The 19,332-nt window shown below is 43.2% G+C and overlaps 1 protein-coding gene across 1 annotated transcript in view; it reads right to left on the bottom strand.

Moving 5' to 3' along the window:
* Positions 1-5,103: 5,103 nt before the first annotated feature.
* The window catches only part of T265_09852 (hypothetical protein), a gene marked incomplete at both ends in the record, with an annotated part of 92,503 nt that continues 78,274 nt past the window's right edge, over positions 5,104-19,332 (bottom strand). Inside the window, one exon of the mRNA XM_009176050.1 lies at positions 5,104-5,148. Coding sequence (XP_009174314.1) covers positions 5,104-5,148 — 45 coding nt within the window. The remainder of the gene's footprint in view (positions 5,149-19,332) is intronic.

Below are 19,332 nucleotides of genomic sequence, written 5' to 3'. Positions count from 1 at the left end.
GGATGCCAAGCTCAAAGGTCACGTGGGCATCGGCGAATGGGAATACAGGACAACGGAGCAACCAATGGAATCACCCAACCGAACAACTAATCGCGACCCAAGGTCATCCCCTGCTAGCAGCACGTATATTAACACACGCACACACTACCGAACGCACAACCACCAACCCACCGCTACGCACTACTACGCTCCACAATAACGCACTGATGATGTCACCTCGATTGGTGATGAATCGTTTGCAATCAAATTGCCCAGCTAAGCGAACAATCCAACGGCCACCCTTTAAATTTATTTGTTTCTCCGTAATATCATTGCTCCCATGTCCTTTGTTATGTTAGTATGCTTCACAGCTGACAGTAACGTATGCCTCTTTTGAAAATGGCACGCAAGGGCTATAGTTGTTTTGAGTAAGCTTGCAATCACAAAATCGAAATATTGAATGGTCAAGCCAATCTGTAGTGAAAATGTTGGGGGATATTTGGGGAGATTTCCACTTGGTTATAAACTTCTGACTGTCATCACACTACCGGCAGGTTGTAAGTAGTTCAGAAGGAGCCATTATTCGGACGATGAGTAGATCTTTGTGTGAAATGTTGCACTCAAATTGTCAGTGGTTTGAGAGGTAGTTCCCTTGATTGAATGAGCGACATCATATCTTGAGTGGTTGCGGATAAATCAAGCTGTTTGTTGGCCGCCAATGGTCAAATGGCTGAATGTTGCAACGGCCCGAAAAAGAAGGGAACAGCTGTACATTGCACCTTGGCTTTCATGACAGACTGCCTTCTTATATAGAAGTAGCGAAACATCTCCATACTACCAAATGTTTGTGCTGTCTTCAGAAGTATACAAGAGTATATTGTCTTATCAGAAAAATGTTGACTGACGCGGTCTTCTTATCATCAACTCCTCAGGAGTGACCGCATACAAACAGCTTCTTTGTTTATGGCATCTACGTCTGCACAGGAGCCTGAATGGATCAACGCGAAATCATGTAGTTTGCGCAACACTGTAGAACAAAATACACGCGACGTTTTCATTCAAGGCATGTTGGGGAAACCTAGTGAACTACAATTGCTGGGGATACAACTTTTGAGAGGCCAATTTTAACTAACAACCATCTTTATTCAAAAAAGTTGAAATCCATCAACACAATTTAATCTCATCATCATTGATCCTTTGACACATAATATTCCTACTTGAAAACCTGTGTGATAGCAAGGCATCAGGTCACCACTTGTAACCACAAACTATTCGCTAATGATTACAAATAAGTCCTTCTTCACTCATGTGTACATAAAAATGTGCCTTGGTTTCCCCTAGGGCCCAAAAACATGAATCTATCCCGTAAGTGACGCCAATCTGGGTTGGAAAACCCGGAGGCATTTTATGGCTGTTTCATGTTTATTGGTAGTCAGAAGCACCGCGTATGTGACTCCAGTCTTGAATGACGAACCGGCGACCTTCCGACTAACGGTTCAATCCTTGACAGTTCAACCACATTGAATTAATCAGCAGTGTGATTATCTTTCACTTAGCTGAAACACAGTGTCACTCATCGTTCAATCACGCAAAACTACATCACGTGGCCACGCATTGACCGGCTCCTCAAGTTTCACGCATCCTGTTAATCTACCCTTACTCCAAGTTACCTGTAGATTTGATTTGTAGATTTGTAGATTTGATTTTTTTGTTCCATAGCATAGAAAGTTATAGTGCGCAAGTTACACAATGCCGTTACTCTGCTATCTAAAATGACACTGGCTAAGCTTGCATATCGAGATGCCCGGACTAGCTGCCTTGCTGAATTTCGTCTATGGAACCTGAAGTCCCCGATCAGCTTTTTTCAACCTTGACCGCCAACTTCCAATAATAAAGAAAGCGAAGTGTCCACTCGACAAATACACTCATTTTCATAACAGTTTGGATTTTCACAAATAGCCCAACTGAATATCTCCGTGACAGTTTGACTCACCATCTCACCGAACTTCGTTACGTGGCTGTCTATTGTCCTCAATTCCACCATCTCGCCTTCCGATTAACGGTTCAATCCTTGACATTTCAACCACATTGAATTAATCAGCAGTGAGATTATCTTTCACTTAGCTGAAACACAGTGTCACTCATCGTTCAATCACGCAAAACTACATCACGTGGCCACGCATTGACCGGCTCCTCAAGTTTCACGCATCCTGTTAATCTACCCTTACTCCAAGTTACCTGTAGATTTGATTTGTAGATTTGTAGATTTGATTTTTTTGTTCCATAGCATAGAAAGTTATAGTGCGCAAGTTACACAATGCCGTTACTCTGCTATCTAAAATGACACTGGCTAAGCTTGCATATCGAGATGCCCGGACTAGCTGCCTTGCTGAATTTCGTCTATGGAACCTGAAGTCCCCGATCAGCTTTTTTCAACCTTGACCGCCAACTTCCAATAATAAAGAAAGCGAAGTGTCCACTCGACAAATACACTCATTTTCATAACAGTTTGGATTTTCACAAATAGCCCAACTGAATATCTCCGTGACAGTTTGACTCACCATCTCACCGAACTTCGTTACGTGGCTGTCTATTGTCCTCAATTCCACCATCTCGTACGGCTGAACCAGTGTATGCTTTTTTATGTCCTTGTGCGCATGTGTGAGAGAGAGGGAAGCCAAGTGATGCATGCAACACGTGAAGCCTGCACACCTATAAGATAGATCCAGTGTGGCCGAAATCAATGAAACCAATAAAGTTAAGACAACCGAGTTGAGGAACGAAATTTACTACTGATTACCCAGTGATACGTCCACATTTTTCGTACACATACAACACAGTTTTTCACTGAATTTCTCAATTACCTTCTTTCATGTCAAATTTCGACTTCCTCCAGCTTCATGACAATCCGGGCTGGGCACGGATCATAACACCCCTCTCGGCATCATCACCGTTAGCCTCCCTAGCGAATCACTGGTGACTGACGATGATGCTGTTATTTTTTCAGGTATTTTTGCGCGCATGACATTCTGTGCGCGTAACATATGGCCCAGCGAACTTGTTTGGTAAACCCATCACCAGAGCTACCACAAACGGAGTATTGACTGACATACGACTGATGAATTACAGGTTGCTTCCCCGAGTCAGGACACTATAAGCACACATGAGTTAAGGATTTGAAGTTCTAGGGCAGTCGTCAACAGCATCGTCATCACCATCACCATTACCATCGTCCCATTACTGACGCCAGAATACACCTGCCTACACTGTCACCCAAAAATTTACGTTTATTCAGGGGTATTTCTAACTCATTAAAAACACACAAATATGTGGTTTAAAAAATCGAATGGACTTCCACCGGTTGCTGATTTTCGCCGGATCACCATCCAAAACTCACAACCTTTTCTGCGACAGTTTTGATGAAGCTCATGTATTGCAAATCAGTAATCAAGGCATACGAGCATTCGGTCGCTAGACAAACAGTGATTTGATTGTCATCACAAAGAGCAGCCCAGCTGCCCTCATTGTCTTTGGCTGATGTTGTCACGCAGGTTGCAGGTTTTGGGGGTTCAGACAACGGAACAAATAGATAAATATCAAAAGTGTGACACTATCGACGACCCGAAAATGTGACCCACGGAAATTGTGAAGCTGTGAGAAGTCCAGTACGAACAAACTAATCACAGGTTGGCTGAAACTCCTTGACAGCATACCATGGTTTTCACTCTTTAGGGTCTGAATAGGTACTTGAACCAGACTGCACCGAACTTAGACATTTAGCTGGATTCTGTTGGTTCAGCCAGTCAAACTTTAATCAGTATATGGATGTGCAATATGCAATCTGTGCAATCGTGAAACGCTCCTTAAGAGGTAACCAAAATAACCCACGTGTTTCACCGGTATTACAGTGTTTTTTTCTTCCATCCAGCTGAAAATAGTTTAACAGCAAAAGTGACACTAATCGATGATGGCTGAATTTTGTGCAATACCAGGCTAAACGTCTCTTGCATTAGGTCATGGAGCATCTGCGTACAGGGATCACGAAGAGAACAAGGGAGATTCAGGGTTAGGACTTCACTTTGTTTCATCTGCTGGTTCGGTGGTTTGACCATATATGAAGGACGCCATAGATGATATTACACAAGAATCCCGCGAGTGTAATTTAAAAAATTACTCTACTTACTTCCCACATCAGAAGGAAGAATATCCTGGAAGATAGAGCCAGAGTAGCGGGCATGCATGTAAAGCATCGTGCAGTTTCTGAATTAGCAAGCTCGATCATGTCGCCATTGGGACGGTCACTCCCAGCGCTTTTGAAATCACGCTCTTTGTAGTACGATTGGATGCGTCCAGTAAAATATCCACATGCTTTATAAAACATTAAGGAACAATGTCAAAATGAAGGTGAGGCGAAAATAACTTTTGAACACGGAAATTTTTTTTATGTGGAACTGATTTGTAAATGCACCGTTTGTTGGTCGTCTATCAAGAGCATGGTTAAATGTGGTTTGCTTGTGGTGATCAGCTTGTGAATGCCCCGTCACGAACGGAAGTGGCAACATGGGTGAATGGTTGGACAGACAGTTCCTCCTTAGCTGTCAGATACAATGCGCCTGTGACCGGTTGACGGGAGCATACCTTAATCTGGTTCCTGTCGGTCCTTTCAGAGCTGCACTGCGTTGCGATCTGTGTTCTCAGGGTATGCTCCACGACATATTCTGTCTGAAAATTTAGTTGCTGAGTATGGTCTGCATTCCTGGAATTCGTTAGGTGCCCTCAGCAGATCCTGTCTGAGGGACACTTGTTCATGCTCCCATTTACCGGGTACCGAGTTCTGTCTTGGCACATGTTGCCTTCGTTACATTCGATTCGCCGTCACTCAGAATTATGGTTTCAATAGTTTATTTTAATTGCTTCGTTCTGAATTCGTGTTGTGTTGTGGTTTGATTTTTGGAGTTTCATTGTGTGGATGAAATTTCTTTGGAAAATCTGCTTGCTAACGTTCAGGAAAGTGTATCGCTTTTGATTACCCATTCCAGTGGCTACATACCTCTTCTACTATCTAAAGTAGCTACATGCGTGATTGGAAACACTGGAACTTGTCAGCTTGGAATTAGAAAGTTTTCAGTCCATCTTGCCTTTTATTCCGTTATTAGATCCGTTAAGAATCTGGCAAATAACAAAAAAATATTTTTTTCAAAGATGACCAACGAAATGTTTTATATGAAAATGTAGTTTCCCAGTAAAAAAGCGCACTAAATCAGGATATAATATAGGTTGCGGGCGGTGAACAATCCGTAATCTAGGCGATAGCCAATAATGTGCTACTGACATATTACCGCTTAGCGGGTGGGTTCAGAAATCAGCGTGTCAGACTGAGTGCACTGAAAGGGTGGATTCAGGAATTCTTCACTGCAAGTAATTCAGAGGAACCACGAAACCTCAAAATAGACCCAAATGGGCAGCTATGGAATAGCGACCAAACGGAGCAACAGCGCCAATTTTCGGAACCAAAGCAGCATGTGAGCAGATCACCAACTAGCACAAAGATTTTGAAGAAGGCCCGACAATCAATGTTCACGAAAACTGTTGAATCATGTGTGTTTCTATCTAACTGCAAATGAAATAGATCGGTTTAAGGTAACTAGTAAAATGAACATCTATCTCGAGTAAACGTAGGAAGCATTTATTAACCAGAAAAACGGTGAATAATAGATGGAATGAAATATTACTGTTTTGCAAGTGAATAAACGTTGTCTGGTTTCCTGGATTGTCTACGGTTACACCTCGAAAAGGTTGGCGGTGGTAACCACTACTCTACTGATGCCCGCAGAATCCACTACCAAACCGGGACACGACAGTGCTAATAGGCTCTTGGGATAAAAGCCTTAATCGAAGAAAATGAATGGCCTCATTTCTATGTCTGGGTGCAGATGTAACGGCAAATACTACGGATGGGGCTTACGACTGCCATGCGTTTTTTTTTCGAAGCTCAGCTTCGCGCCTAATGGAAAGTAAGATTTATTTCGAAACACTTGGTGCGGCTTTGCCGTGTTCGTTTCCAAAAGCGTGATATTCCATGAATAGCCATAAAAATTGAGAATGACACCTGAGGATATTCAGCTTCTAAAAACTATAAGCAAATGAGACGGTTCTTTTCCCGTTCAATAGATTGTAGCTGCTTAGTTGATGATTGCTAATAAAACAGACTACTACTGAATACCTGAATACTTGATGTCGATAAATTTTCCATGAGTCGGATCCAGCCAAAAGGATGACCTTGTTCTTTGCCAGCTTGGTTTTCAATATTGGTAACCAATTGTAGGCACCGAAGTTTTCCAAGCATGCAATACAGTCCATGAGGAACGAGAACGTAATAAGATGCGAACAAGAACGTATCACACCCAGGCTTACTTGAGGTTCAAGGTGCAAGGAATTTTTTACTATGCGCCTCCTGTAAATTGAACTTTGCCTCACACACATATGGCGAATGTGTGTAAAAGCAGTCCAGCAAAACTTAATAGGTCGGCGGTACAAAGTTTACACTAATCAGCGTATGATTAGCAATTTCGATCCCCTGGCTCAATGAGTGATCGATTGCCGAGATGCTTTTCAACATTGTGTGCATCTCCGTTATATGTGTTTATTTTTTAGGCGAAACGGGGATTATTTCGTTGAAAGGCTGCAAGAAGTTTTTACATAGCGGCTGGCAAAGCGAAATTACTTTTGCTGATACTTTTGGTCCATGGGAAATAGGTACAGGTTTTGTATTAATAATCATAAGGAAAATGCGCATCTGGAAATTTCCGAGTTTTGAGCAGGTCAGAATAAATGTCAAAATTATCTGACTCAAACATGAGAACATGTCAGGCAATTGGGATTTTTTGTGCACAGATTCTTAGTACGCATGCGAAAATTATCAAAGCTGTGTTTTGAGTAATCGGCTGAACTTTATTGGATAAAACCTCCAACAGATCAGTTTGGTGGTCGATACTGAATTCGCCCACTGAAAAACCAAGATAAAACTTAGGCGAAGTACTGCCGAACACTAATTGCGATTACTACCTGTTAGCCTGAAGATAGCACTAATTTTCTTCTATCACAGAAACGAAATCACATGACCACGGACTGCGGGCTTCTCCAGTGTCCACCTCTCAGTTGGTACTTCGCCCAGCGAAATCGTTCTTCCTCCTACTTATCGATTGTTGGCAGTAAGAATAGGTTGTGTCAGCTCCTGTGTTGATCCCGTAAAATCGGTTAAGCCAGTCTGAAGCGACAAGCCGAAAAGTGCTTACACCCATTGCATTTCAGAAATATCCAGGAAGAGGCAAACCTGCAAATTTCCGAAGATCAGAAATTTACGTGACTGCTAATCCGCATGCTGATGCCCAACATGCTGCTCCCACCTCCATGAATTATTGTAATAAGAGGAAATTACAGTCTTAGCCCCATGTTTAAGCCCTCATGTTCTCACCACGTACTGCGGTGTCGCGTGTTTTTGGTTCTCGCTTTGTTTCCATGCCCACGAGTATTGGTTACCACCAGAACGTCAACGAGAATCCGACACTCATCATACGCCCACCCCCTATTCAAATTGATGTAGCACGTCAAACAAGGCTACCAATTAAGCCTCGTCGTCGTGGTATACTATCAGCATCACCATCATCGTCATCACAATAACGTCATGGAATCTCATATCTCGCCGAAAGGCTTATTGTGAAGAAAAGAATATAGTTAGAGATTGAGGGCTAGTTCACTGCAATCATTTTCAGGTGCCTACTCCTACAAGCACTCTTCCAGGGAACGTGGATAAAATAGGCCGGTAACAACGATTACCAGCCATGACCTGCACTATTCCAAAGTTGATTTGTTCTCAACGCCAGAGGAGTTGAGTCTCCGTGTGAATGCCGTCACTGTCGAAAGAAAATTCACATAAATTTCCTGTGATCAATCTAGGGTTCCACTGAATTTCTGTTGTGCGTTTAAGGGTCGGTTATGGTTACCACTGGCGCAACAGATGGGTCACTTTTTGGGGTTTATTTGTGTAATTTTGCCCCCTTTCTGGAAGGCCCCGTATTTCAAACCCGGATGTCTCTTTTGCGGAAGTGAATGTATCGCTCGATGACAATAGTTGCATGTGCATTTGCTGCCCTCTGTTCCGAAATATCAACCGAATCACTGTACACTACTAGCGACATGTAAATAGATAAATATGGGGATCGATTAGAATATATAGTCGTACACGTCACCCCGTTCACACTAGATTATTTCAATATTATCAGGTCAACATCGGTGATTGCAAGAAAGTAATCATAATGTTATTTGGGTACTGATTAATTTTTTATGTCACACTTCTAGTATCGCACATACTCTCGGGGATCCCAGCTGTGAAAATCGACTTGTTACAACACTGGGTAGCTACGATAGAATTTGGATTGTTCGTCGGGTAAAAAACACGATTTCAGGAAGAAATTTACCAGTGTCATTTTGCCAAGTAAATATTAGGCCTCGAATGGTGCATTGCTGTGTATTCCGTTTCCAAGTGCAGACTTACTTCAAGGGATCCGGTAACAACGAGCATCTGTAATCGCTTTTGAGGTAGTTATTGTGGGAAAACATCACGTTGCAACGTGGTAGCACATTGAAAAAAACAAATGTATTTGTAAATCCACACTAATCTTTTTTCGTGCATCAGACTAGCATTAGAATTGCGTGAGCAGATTACTCCGCTTCAAACCGTCTCACGTCAACCTGTGACTCCTGTCGCATATATTGTACACCGGTTCGGCATTGGAAAAGTAGACAAAGTTAGGTGATATGATAAAATTCGATAACGTGAATCACAAAACTCTGTGACAGGACATGTTCCAACCGAAGTCCCCACTAATGCCGTCAGCAAAACATTCCGTGTAAAGGTCATTTTGCCTCATGCCGTCATCCATTTAGAAAACACAATTTTAAAACACTTACTTTCTTACCATATACTAACTCAATTAACAACCAATTGGATTTCATTCTCCGAAGATACTGAATCCCGTGCTGAGGCGTTATGAAACATGAACGTGACACATTTCGGGAGAAGCGAGGTTCCATGCGATTCATGATTGGAGGTTGACATTCTCACAGATAGACGCGTTCCTCCACTCCCAACAATAACCTCTTTCAGGATAACGCAAGATGTCTTTTCCTATTCCATAAGAGTTTAACCGTCCTGGCCGGCGTGACGACCATAGGTGTTTGAGAAGCCTACCCGAGGTTTTGGGATATTCAAACGCCAGTTGATACTTCACTGTTCCAGCATAAAAATCAATTGGGGATGATTTAACCCAAAGAAACTCGTTCAGACAATCGAGATGGAAACTAACAAGAGTAGTTGGTTGTTCGGAACACCAGCCACGTGGTCGCGTGATCGTTTCTTGGGATTCGCAAATGAAGTAATCCTCATTTGTGATGGAACAGATGTACAGGGAATCCTGGCTCCATTCACCGTACGAAATATTGATTAGAGTTCACTAACCAAATTTTGCCAATTGTCGTCAGCTTTAGAATGGTCTACGCGCTACTCCGTGTAAGCTGGAGTTCAAGAATTGCTAGATTTAAAACCCATGCGTAATATCAAATTGTAGTGTGATGAACGAACTCCCCACATAAATCAGTGACATCCGGGTCATTTTTCTGATTCTACACGCGTATGGCGTGTCGTGAATATCTTGCGTTTTCACATTGTCGTTTCGTATTACCAATCCTCTCGAGTTCACTTTCAGCACATTTACGTTCATTCATAGACTAGCGGAGGGCTATGACCCGTTCTAGTTATAACTAAACACATTGCTCAACAGCCGCTCGAGTTGAGACGTTCATTTCTGAATCTACTAGCCGGAACTTTCCAGATTCGATTTGAAACAATCTGGAGTTTGGTGAGTTGCGCACTGCAGATAATTTCCAGCAACGATGGAGTGGTTTTGCAGTGCTTCTCTGCTTTTAGACACAAACTGCATTTTTTTCCTAGTAGAACACCTAACAGAGATTCCCAAATTTCCCCATGCCTTTGCATAATCGTCCAACATGTCAACACAAGGTTTGAATATGGTTCGAACTGAACAAGAACCTAACGCTGAATAAGGAACTGGCATGTTCGGGGTTTCGGGATATGCAAACGCCGGGGGATCTTCTGGGTATTTGCATACAGTGGTCACATTTACCAACGGTAAACGCTTATCAAGTTAGGGAACTGAATGCCTACCGGAGTAACAGTCAAACCATGTCGGACAAAATGCGTGCAGTAACACCCAGGTGCTGTCGTACTGAATGTTTCCTTTCGATCGGAACTTCGGTTCGCATATGTGCCAGATGTTTGACAAGCTGTCCCACGAGACATGCTTGTGATAGAGATGATACATATGAGCCGGTATCACAACAGTGTCATTCACATTTCGTTGCGGTAACCAATTGAATGCAACGCGCTTAGAACTGACTAAATTTCGCCTCGTAACAATCGAATTTCCCTCATTTTGGCAATCCTTGTTTCCCCGGTAGATGCTAGGTTGTTGCATCCAAGGCGAAAACGTCGAACGTTAGTGCCGATTCATTTATCCTATATCGAGACAGGCTTACACACTCCGTAAATATCTGTAAGTCTGTGATTCGAAGCGAAAGGCTCTTAATCAGCTTGCTCGATGAGGTTAAACAAATGCAATTTGATGCCTAAACTGGGATCCCGGACCACGTTATTAACGGCAAATACGACTAATTTAGAATAATAGACGACGCTTCACAAATTCTGAATATTGTTCACTGCTCTACCTCTAAATCCAGGAAAACTGTATATAGTACCAACTTCCAAGTGAGGTCATGTTGATTTGCGGAGGCCGTGGTCTGAGAAAGTTGGGAACTGAAGTGATTCGGCTTTGACTCATCATTGCTATCATCGTCACCAACATCATTATCCAAGTCAGCGTAGCATCAGTGATCGTCACTGGTGTATAGCAGCCGGACGACTTATTCAAAATTAAAGAATATATCTGAATGGCTAAGTCATTCAATTAGAGTCTACCACAATTATTTCTGGATGACTAAACCCCCAGACACTCACTGAGAATATATCAATGTATGCTGATATCAGTATCACCAATCAGATGGATTATCAGCCATATCATGTAGAGTGTTCGCGGGGTACTATCCTTCAGATGGCTTAGATAATACTCAAAAATTCAGCTACTGTTTTGAGGGGCTATGGTGCTTCGACCAAATAACGTAAATGTATTGATCTTTCTAGAAATGTTTCGCATGTTCCAACTGATTCTACGGGCAAATATTTCGGAGGCCATCAAGGGGTTGGTCATGAATACCGCTCACTCAGATGCCGGGCTGGTTGGTGGTTTTCAGTTCAGGGATCTTCGATCACCTTTCTGAATGAAACTAATCTCTGGACGTTAATTCTTCTCTGAATATGACAGGTCTTATTCATCGGAACACCAACTGAGTCACTATAAAATAATTACCCTGTTAGAGTAGGCGCCAAATGGAGCAATTCCAATATTCAATGATGGACTTCGCCTAGTTCGCCCCAGATTTTTTCGATATTTTCAGTGATTGGGAATTGCAAAGAGATAATTTATTTGTTGTATCCTGAAGAACACTCAAACCGACATGCACAGTCATCCCGAGGTCTTGTACTTACCATCCAACTTTCTTGCACAGAAGCATTTTTTGCCCACTCGTAAACTCAGTTACTAGCGGTTTGATTGTGGATACACACAAACCAGTTTGCACCTTTTCTGGTTAACAGATGACTGCTTTTGAACGGAGACCCAAAGAAGTCTCAAATTTTTAGCTAGTAAATTATGCCCGGTTTCCCGTATGTTATTGGCTTAAAAACAGAAGGCGTGCGGATCTCAAAGATAAAGCTACTAGACCCAACTGCCTGTATACCGCAGTCCATATCACGGAAAATAAGATATGCATAAATGCCTATCATTCGACCGGTCATACCTCAGTGTGTGGTGGCTACCAAATACGTAATTACAAGCACTTGCTCTCCGACTGCTCGGCGTCGCACTAGGCTTCGTAGTCTCATTTATTCTGTCCAGTCGATTGTTAACTGGTGAAATTGGACGACTTGCTCAGTGATCTTAACAAGCATCGGTTGTCCGTCGTACAGCTGGTTAAGGAATTTGATCAGCAAAATGCATGAATTCGAGTGGAAAAGGCCGATTCAATTAAATTTTCATAAAATTTACACAAAGGACTCGGTGTATGTCCCGGTACATCGTCTGCACATGCTCTCCCACCGACAAACCTATCGGTTAAATGTGCGATGTGAGACTCTTGGTGACTGCTTCGCTCGGGGTGAAACAACTGGGTCGTCCGGTACGGAGTCACCCATTGAGAAACATGAACAAAGTGGTTGCAAGCTACAGTGATAACAATTTTGTTTGCCTCATTTGACAGAGCTAGCACAAATTCAGCCGTATCCCTGAGAACCGTTAGTGGACCTGATTTACTTCCGTGAACAAACACTGTGGAGCGGTCGGAAAATTTTCAAATAAACCTTCTATCAGATGCATCGACAGTGCTCCGAATTGATCTGACGAGATAGTACTCAGAGGCTTTATCAGTAGTAACACTATAATAATGATCAACAATTTTTTCCCCGGAGACTGATTATTAACGCATAATCCAAGATATGTTGCTACATTGCTATGTTCACGGGACCTAGTGAAATCGGCGAAATCGGACAGGATTTCGTAGGAATCAGTCGTGATGAGTTATTTCGAAATATGCGTGCGAGACTGTAAGAAATGCATGTAATTTTCAGGCCGGTTTGGGCTAGGAGAGGGTTAGCATTGTCAGGCCTCGAATGTGCATTATAGGACGCCGGGGCGAAATGCACTGGAAAGAACACCGAATTCAGTGGAGGTCGTTTAAAACCGCCGTACGCAGAGGGAGAGCTCAAAATGATGAGTATACACAAAGCTGCTTCCCCCGGGACACCATAACCCCTCATTCTGCCAACAACTTTGGCGAATGGAGGAGAGTAGCGATCCCAATATGAAACTGCTGTCAAGCAACATCGTCAGAATCTTTGCTCTTGGATATACACCAAGCAGAAGACGAGGCAATCAAAAGGTCGAAAGGAATTCCTCACCCAGACGATCAAACATCGCCCAAGGTTCATCTGAGTGGGTATACCCAATATCAGTCCACGCACATGCAATATAAGCACTTCAAACCCGACCGCACTGACATTTTCAGAGAGTGAACGAAGTCTTCGTTTAGTTGCAATCTTAGGTCACGTCAGATTGCTATCCTAGGAAACTACAAGTGCGGTAGCGTGACACATTCTGTGAGGTGCGAATGTTTGCGCTCTGCAGGATGCGGAAAATCACCAAGGTGCCACAGATGTGTAGGGATTTTACTGTCATATTACAATGTGAGATAAAGTGTGGGTTCCAGATCCAGAACTCCACGATTTGCCGTAAACTTGGAGTAGCATGAAGAACGTTCCTACCTTTGACAAAAAAGGGAAATGTTCAGCTAAAATTAACAAACATTTCTTCCGCTAGGTGAAGCTAGGTGCACTGTGTATTTGTTCCACCAAAAATGGGTTTCACTTGTTCCGTGAATCTCAAAAAAAACAATCGACTTCCCCGCTAGATTTCCGAACACTTAACTACTCGCTGCCTCACACGCACCTACGGTTGTCAGGCTGTCGTGAACAGAGAAACTGGTATGGAATAAATCAAGAGACCATGCATTATCCTAAAGGATATAAAATTTAACACAACCGTGTTACTGTTGGGTTTGGATGAACACGTCTTCCAATCATGAATTGTATAGGCGTTCCAATTATGCGTTTTCTAAATGGATGACGCAATAAGGGAAAAATAATTTTACGCATTTTTTCTTGTAGCGCAGATGTGGACTTTGGTTGGAACAAGTCCTGTCACCAAACAAAATCGTGTACATATTCATTTAGGTTTGTGATTCAAGTCATCACCGAATTTTATCACGCCACCCAACTTTGTCTACCGTTTCACTGCTTAACCTCTGTACAATGTATGCCACAGTGCTGCCACGTTGCAACGTGATGTTTTCCAAAAATAACTGCCCCAAAAGCGAATACAGAAGCATGTCTTAATTAGGCCGTCTACATGTGACCATGTGATTTGGTTTCTTCAATTGAGGTTTGATTGACACCTTATCCAGTCCCACTGAGAAATAATCACCTTGCAACTGAGCAGTTGTTGGCCCACCTTTTCTCTTATTTTCTCTCTCTTCTATTAAACGCGTCTAGTAGCGTGATTTATGAAGGTTCATTTTAGGGAACTCTCCACGCATAAGCGCTTTTGTTTCGGAAGAAGGCACAGAAGGAAGAAGAGAATCACTATTTGGTGAATGAACGGGAGTAAACATTTCAAGGAAAATTGCGGTACTAGGAACCGCACATTTGACTTTGAATCCAGCCATTCGGATCGGCGTTGTGTGGCTACACAGGGTCGAATGCTTTGCTGGACTGATTGATAGCTTCAGCGTCCAAATAGCAGCTGCTCTTTGACATTCCTGTCGTCATCTTTATTAACATTTTGTGTAAATTGAGGGACTCAGTCAGTTCCGGGCCTTTTGATATCAATTTGTGTAATCTGAAATACCTTGCACCACATGTATTTTGAGGCTTCTTGCCTTTGCATGTAATTGGTGTGTCTACCTTACCAAAACTAGAGAGATTGTATTCTCTTGACTTCTTGCAGCATACGCACAGTGAACTTGCCTCATTCGTCGTCCAAACTTCTTCAGGCAAACAGAAGCAGTACGTGGGACGGATAAATAGTCAATGGAGGACTTCTGGTGGTCGACGAGTTCACGTTGTACACCAACTCGCTTCCGGAGGCATCAGAAATGCGACGGCGCCTCATGAAAGAATTCACGAGTCATTCTGCCATGTCGTTTAATTGTGGGTGGTATGCCGGCGTTCTAACGTGTTCAACCACACTGGTACGACATAAGTCCGCGAATTGAAGTGTTCTGTTGCCAGGAAACGAGCATCTCAGGATAGGCAAAACGGATAGAATTTCCTACAACCCGGTAATTGCCGTGTCGCCTTTGTCCTCATGAAAAAAATCTTCGGCGACTTCTTTTAAGCGTCCGCGATTGTGAGAAAATTTTGCCTGTTCTCGGGACCTGGAATATCTACGTGTGTCCTTGACTGTGCATTTTGTGGTACCGCTTAACGACGGAATTCACATTTTTTAGAGAACTTTGAAACCAACGCATAGTATTGATACGGTTTTGGTGAGTGCTTTGACTTGTCTGTCGATATGGTTAGCAAAAATATCTTCGGATGAATGATTTCGTACTATTGACACCGGAATGTCCATTATAAAACTGTTGCGAAACAAGCCTTCGCAGCTCCTCTGATACGACCATTCGTTCTGCAAAAAAAGCAATCATCAAGAGCGGAAATTGCCGATTGTTTTTTTATCAAACCAGACAAAGTATTGTCTGCAATATTCCGCATCCATTTGTGGAGGCTGCAATGTAAATTGGGTCACTGGTAACAGAAAGCATCCCATAACCACTGTATTCCCCAGTTTCTGTGATTTTGCCGACAGGTTGTTGCTCTTCCTCTTCCAACCAGTTGCGCGATTTTTCGAGCGCCTTTTACAAACATGGATTATTTAAACGATCAGCTGTGAAGAAACTATAAATGTAATTAATAAAGTCTTGGTGCAATCTCGGTACAATCATTCCCAAGTGACTTCGATTCCAAACATTTATTCAGGAAATCTGGGGAACAACTGAGAGCAAGAACACGAGTGACATCAATTAACCGCCGCATACGGCGGCTGATATTTTAAAATAAAAAGATTTCCTGGAATCTTCTATCTTTTTGAGGGATTTTATGGCTACAACTAAATAACGTCCATTTGTAATATTTTATACAAAAGTATTCTATGTACATACGAGCGTTTCACGAAAATCCGTATGTCAATCTACAAGTCAGATGGGTTCATTTGAGTTTAATTGTGGCCAAGTTTCCAAAAGAGATTCCAATTTTATACCAGAAAGCCTAGTCTCTGGGTGTGAATTTTCTGTTTTCTGAAAACGGAATGGACTCGCGTGTTTGTAATGTTGGGTGTGGAAACATCAAATGAACCAGTACAGACTACCTACTACTAGTTACCACTCGCTCACCAGTCTGCTGGCTACCTTCGATCATGTATGCTACGAATCATCCGGGGCCTCCGCACAAGTATCAACCACTACGCAGAAGAGCCTCGTTGAGTTCACATGTGAGGAATGTGGCAAGTGCTGCAAATCGAAAATTGGCTTGGGAGCCATCATCGTGTTCACGACAATGAAAATATTGGTACAAACATAGTTGCCCAATTGGTTTGCGCTGAGTGCTTATGTTTATTTCCGCCGTAATTTAGCCTAAATCAGCATTGCCGGCTTGCACACCCTACAAGGCGTAATGAAGATAACCTATGTCGAGGGAAGGATTCCTGTACCAGGCGGTCTCAACTAGAATCACAATTGCTCTCGCGCCTGGCTAACAATATATATTCCTCATGTGACACGCAAACAGCGCTGTTCAGGTGGACAAGGCGGTATTTTTCTAGTCGATCGGATATCGACATCAAAACCAGGTTACGAATGCTTAACTAGCAAGCACAAAAGGACAAATCATAATCTGGCGGACCTGTCCAAACTATCGGTCAGACTTCGGCCAACTCATCAGAAGCCGATGACCATAGCGTACGTAAATTGCGAGCTGTCACTTTTGGAATCCCATGCAGACAGTCCGCTTGCTAGTGTTGACCTTCTGGCATCTACTTGAGGGTCGCAGTTGTCTGAGGACACTGAAGCAAGTCCTGTCGCTCCTGGACCTCCACGGCTCTAGGAAATGTCCACAGACATGGAAAACTGTATCCGGATGCCGTCGTCATTTAGCCCATCGGACAGCGGTCAACCGAAATTAGATCCGCCGAGGCAGCTACGCCCCTATCCTGACTGCCTACCCCAAAAGACGGGGATATGCAGCATGTGCCATGTCCGATGTTTCACCGAAGATTTACGGAACTGTAACCGGGGCCTACATATGGACACTAAGCAGTATTTGGAACAGGTGCTCTCAGCTCCATTCTTGTCCCTTTCTATTATAAGGTCCTTGCGAGTTGTTGGAGTGGTAGATTGCAACATCCATCACTTCAGTTTGCATTTCTGCATTGAGGCGGCTGTTTGGGAGCCACATCACTGTAGCATGCTCTGCTTCGTCACACTTCAGCGAATGCTTCTGAGGTTCACTGCCACAGAGGTGTGAGCCATGGGGATCCACTCTCCCTAGTATTACTCATCACTGCAGTGGATGAGTATCATGGATTGACGATGCCGCGACTAAGAAAGCCGTTCCATGAAATCCTAGTGGATGGTTTTGCCTTCGCTGACGCCTTGGTCGTGTGTGCTGAAAGGCAGGCTCACCTGAAAGAAAAGCTTGAAGCAGATTAGTTCGAGTAGGGACGACCTGGCATGAAATAAACCGGCTAAAATACGAGATTGATGGTAGTTTGTGGGAACAGGAAAATCGCATGACAGAAGTCTCAGTCGCCCCCGCTCCGCTTCTCGGAAGAACTCATTTTTCCATTTGGTCAGACAGACACCGTAACATATATGGGCATTCCTTCTACTTAAAATTGGAGAGGATGTCATCATCCACCGACCGCAACTTCTCAAACCGTTCGGTGATCCGATGCGTGCCCCGTTGGAGCCGCAACAAAGAATGTAAATCACTAGGAACTACCTGACAACGTGGCATATTCAATCATGCTCAGCCAAGTGCACCAAAACACACTCAAAGTATTGAACGGCTGCATCAAGCAATATATTCGTGGCTACCCAAGTCTATCAAAGAACACTCCGATCAGCTACATCGATGCCGGTAAACAACATGGAGATATGTTATCCCAAGTCTGATTGCAACGTTCCCGATGCAGCGGAGAACGTGTATGGCAAAGCCTCTATCTACTCAGTGATATTGCCACTCAGTAATACGCAATGTGATCGAGGATTCCGCACTAGACAAAGTTTTTCGGGATCTCATTTTTCCGATCCAAATCCTTGGTGAGTGCTAAGCAATGGCTGATGACTTCTTGGTGTGATCGTCTTATCAACAGCGTTGATGGTCGCGGTTTAAAAGTCGCTTCGTGTCGTTCCAACCGATGGGTTGTATTTTTAAAACAAGTGTTTCCTCGCACTTTTATCTGCGGTATTCAGCTTTGATACAACCCGCTCAGGATGAGAGTTAGAAGAGCTCGGCATGGTCATGTTGGCCGGGCGATCTAGTGTCGTGTAAATTGTGACCAACCGGGTAGTTTGTCCCATACCTTGCAATGTTGCTGGAAAACACATGACACAAGAAGTGCTCGTTATAATCTGGCTGCAAAGGAACACGCAAACCGTTCTCGTCGGCTAGTATACACCATTTTCGAGGAAGTAAAAGCACCTATTTTGTCGTTCGTGATCGCAGAGCAACCGCAATAAACCTCAGCATAATCTCCGTTTGGCGTGGAGTGACTGTGTGGAATTAGGAGAAGCAGAAGTGCGGCGCCGATGAATATTCTCTAGCCACAATCTCAGCCCTGCGTGAAATCCGTTGTAAGGTCAACTGTCCGGCCCAGCAAATTATGGTCAACTCTTACCGATGTATACGCTTTCCTCAAACCACCCAGGCCGTTATTGAACTGAGACTTCATGGGGTCACAGTCCGTGACTTGTGTTTGCTAGGCAATGCGAGCCTTCTGCGTACTTACGAAACTTAATGCGTGGCACACAGCGTTGAGTGTACATTTTCCAATAAAATCTCACATCATCGCCAGTGTGGTGAAAACCTTTTGCCTTCGGTGCGAATCCCGATTGTGCTAGCGCTTATCGTGCCCGGGAGGGCGTTCAGTATCGCTTGTCCTTTCTTTTGTTGTTGGTTTTCGGACGCGTGTTTCCCCACCACATAGTAACATACGTTGGGATTCACCCCATCTGACTGGAACTATCGTTCGCATCAATTCGAATAAGACGTTTCAAATTTTTACTCAAATTCTCGTGTTACGGTTTCACTTTCGATGCTTGCATTCTCATTTTTGTTTGTGATAATACTCTTCAAAAATGAATATCAATTGTAGTAAGTAGAGGAACAGAGGGATCAACTTGAATATTCAGTCTTAGACTTAACCTAGTTTACCCCAGAATTATTTCGATATCTTCAGACCCACATTTGTGATTGCCACTGGATGATTGATCACAATGTCAATTGTGTACTAATTATTCTCATGTGGCATTGGTCAGGTTTCGCACATTGTA

This window comes from Opisthorchis viverrini, assembly GCF_000715545.1.
Source record: "Opisthorchis viverrini unplaced genomic scaffold opera_v5_311, whole genome shotgun sequence".
Classification (NCBI taxonomy): Eukaryota; Metazoa; Platyhelminthes; class Trematoda; order Opisthorchiida; family Opisthorchiidae; genus Opisthorchis; species Opisthorchis viverrini.
This window is presented reverse-complemented; position numbering and strand designations above follow the sequence as displayed.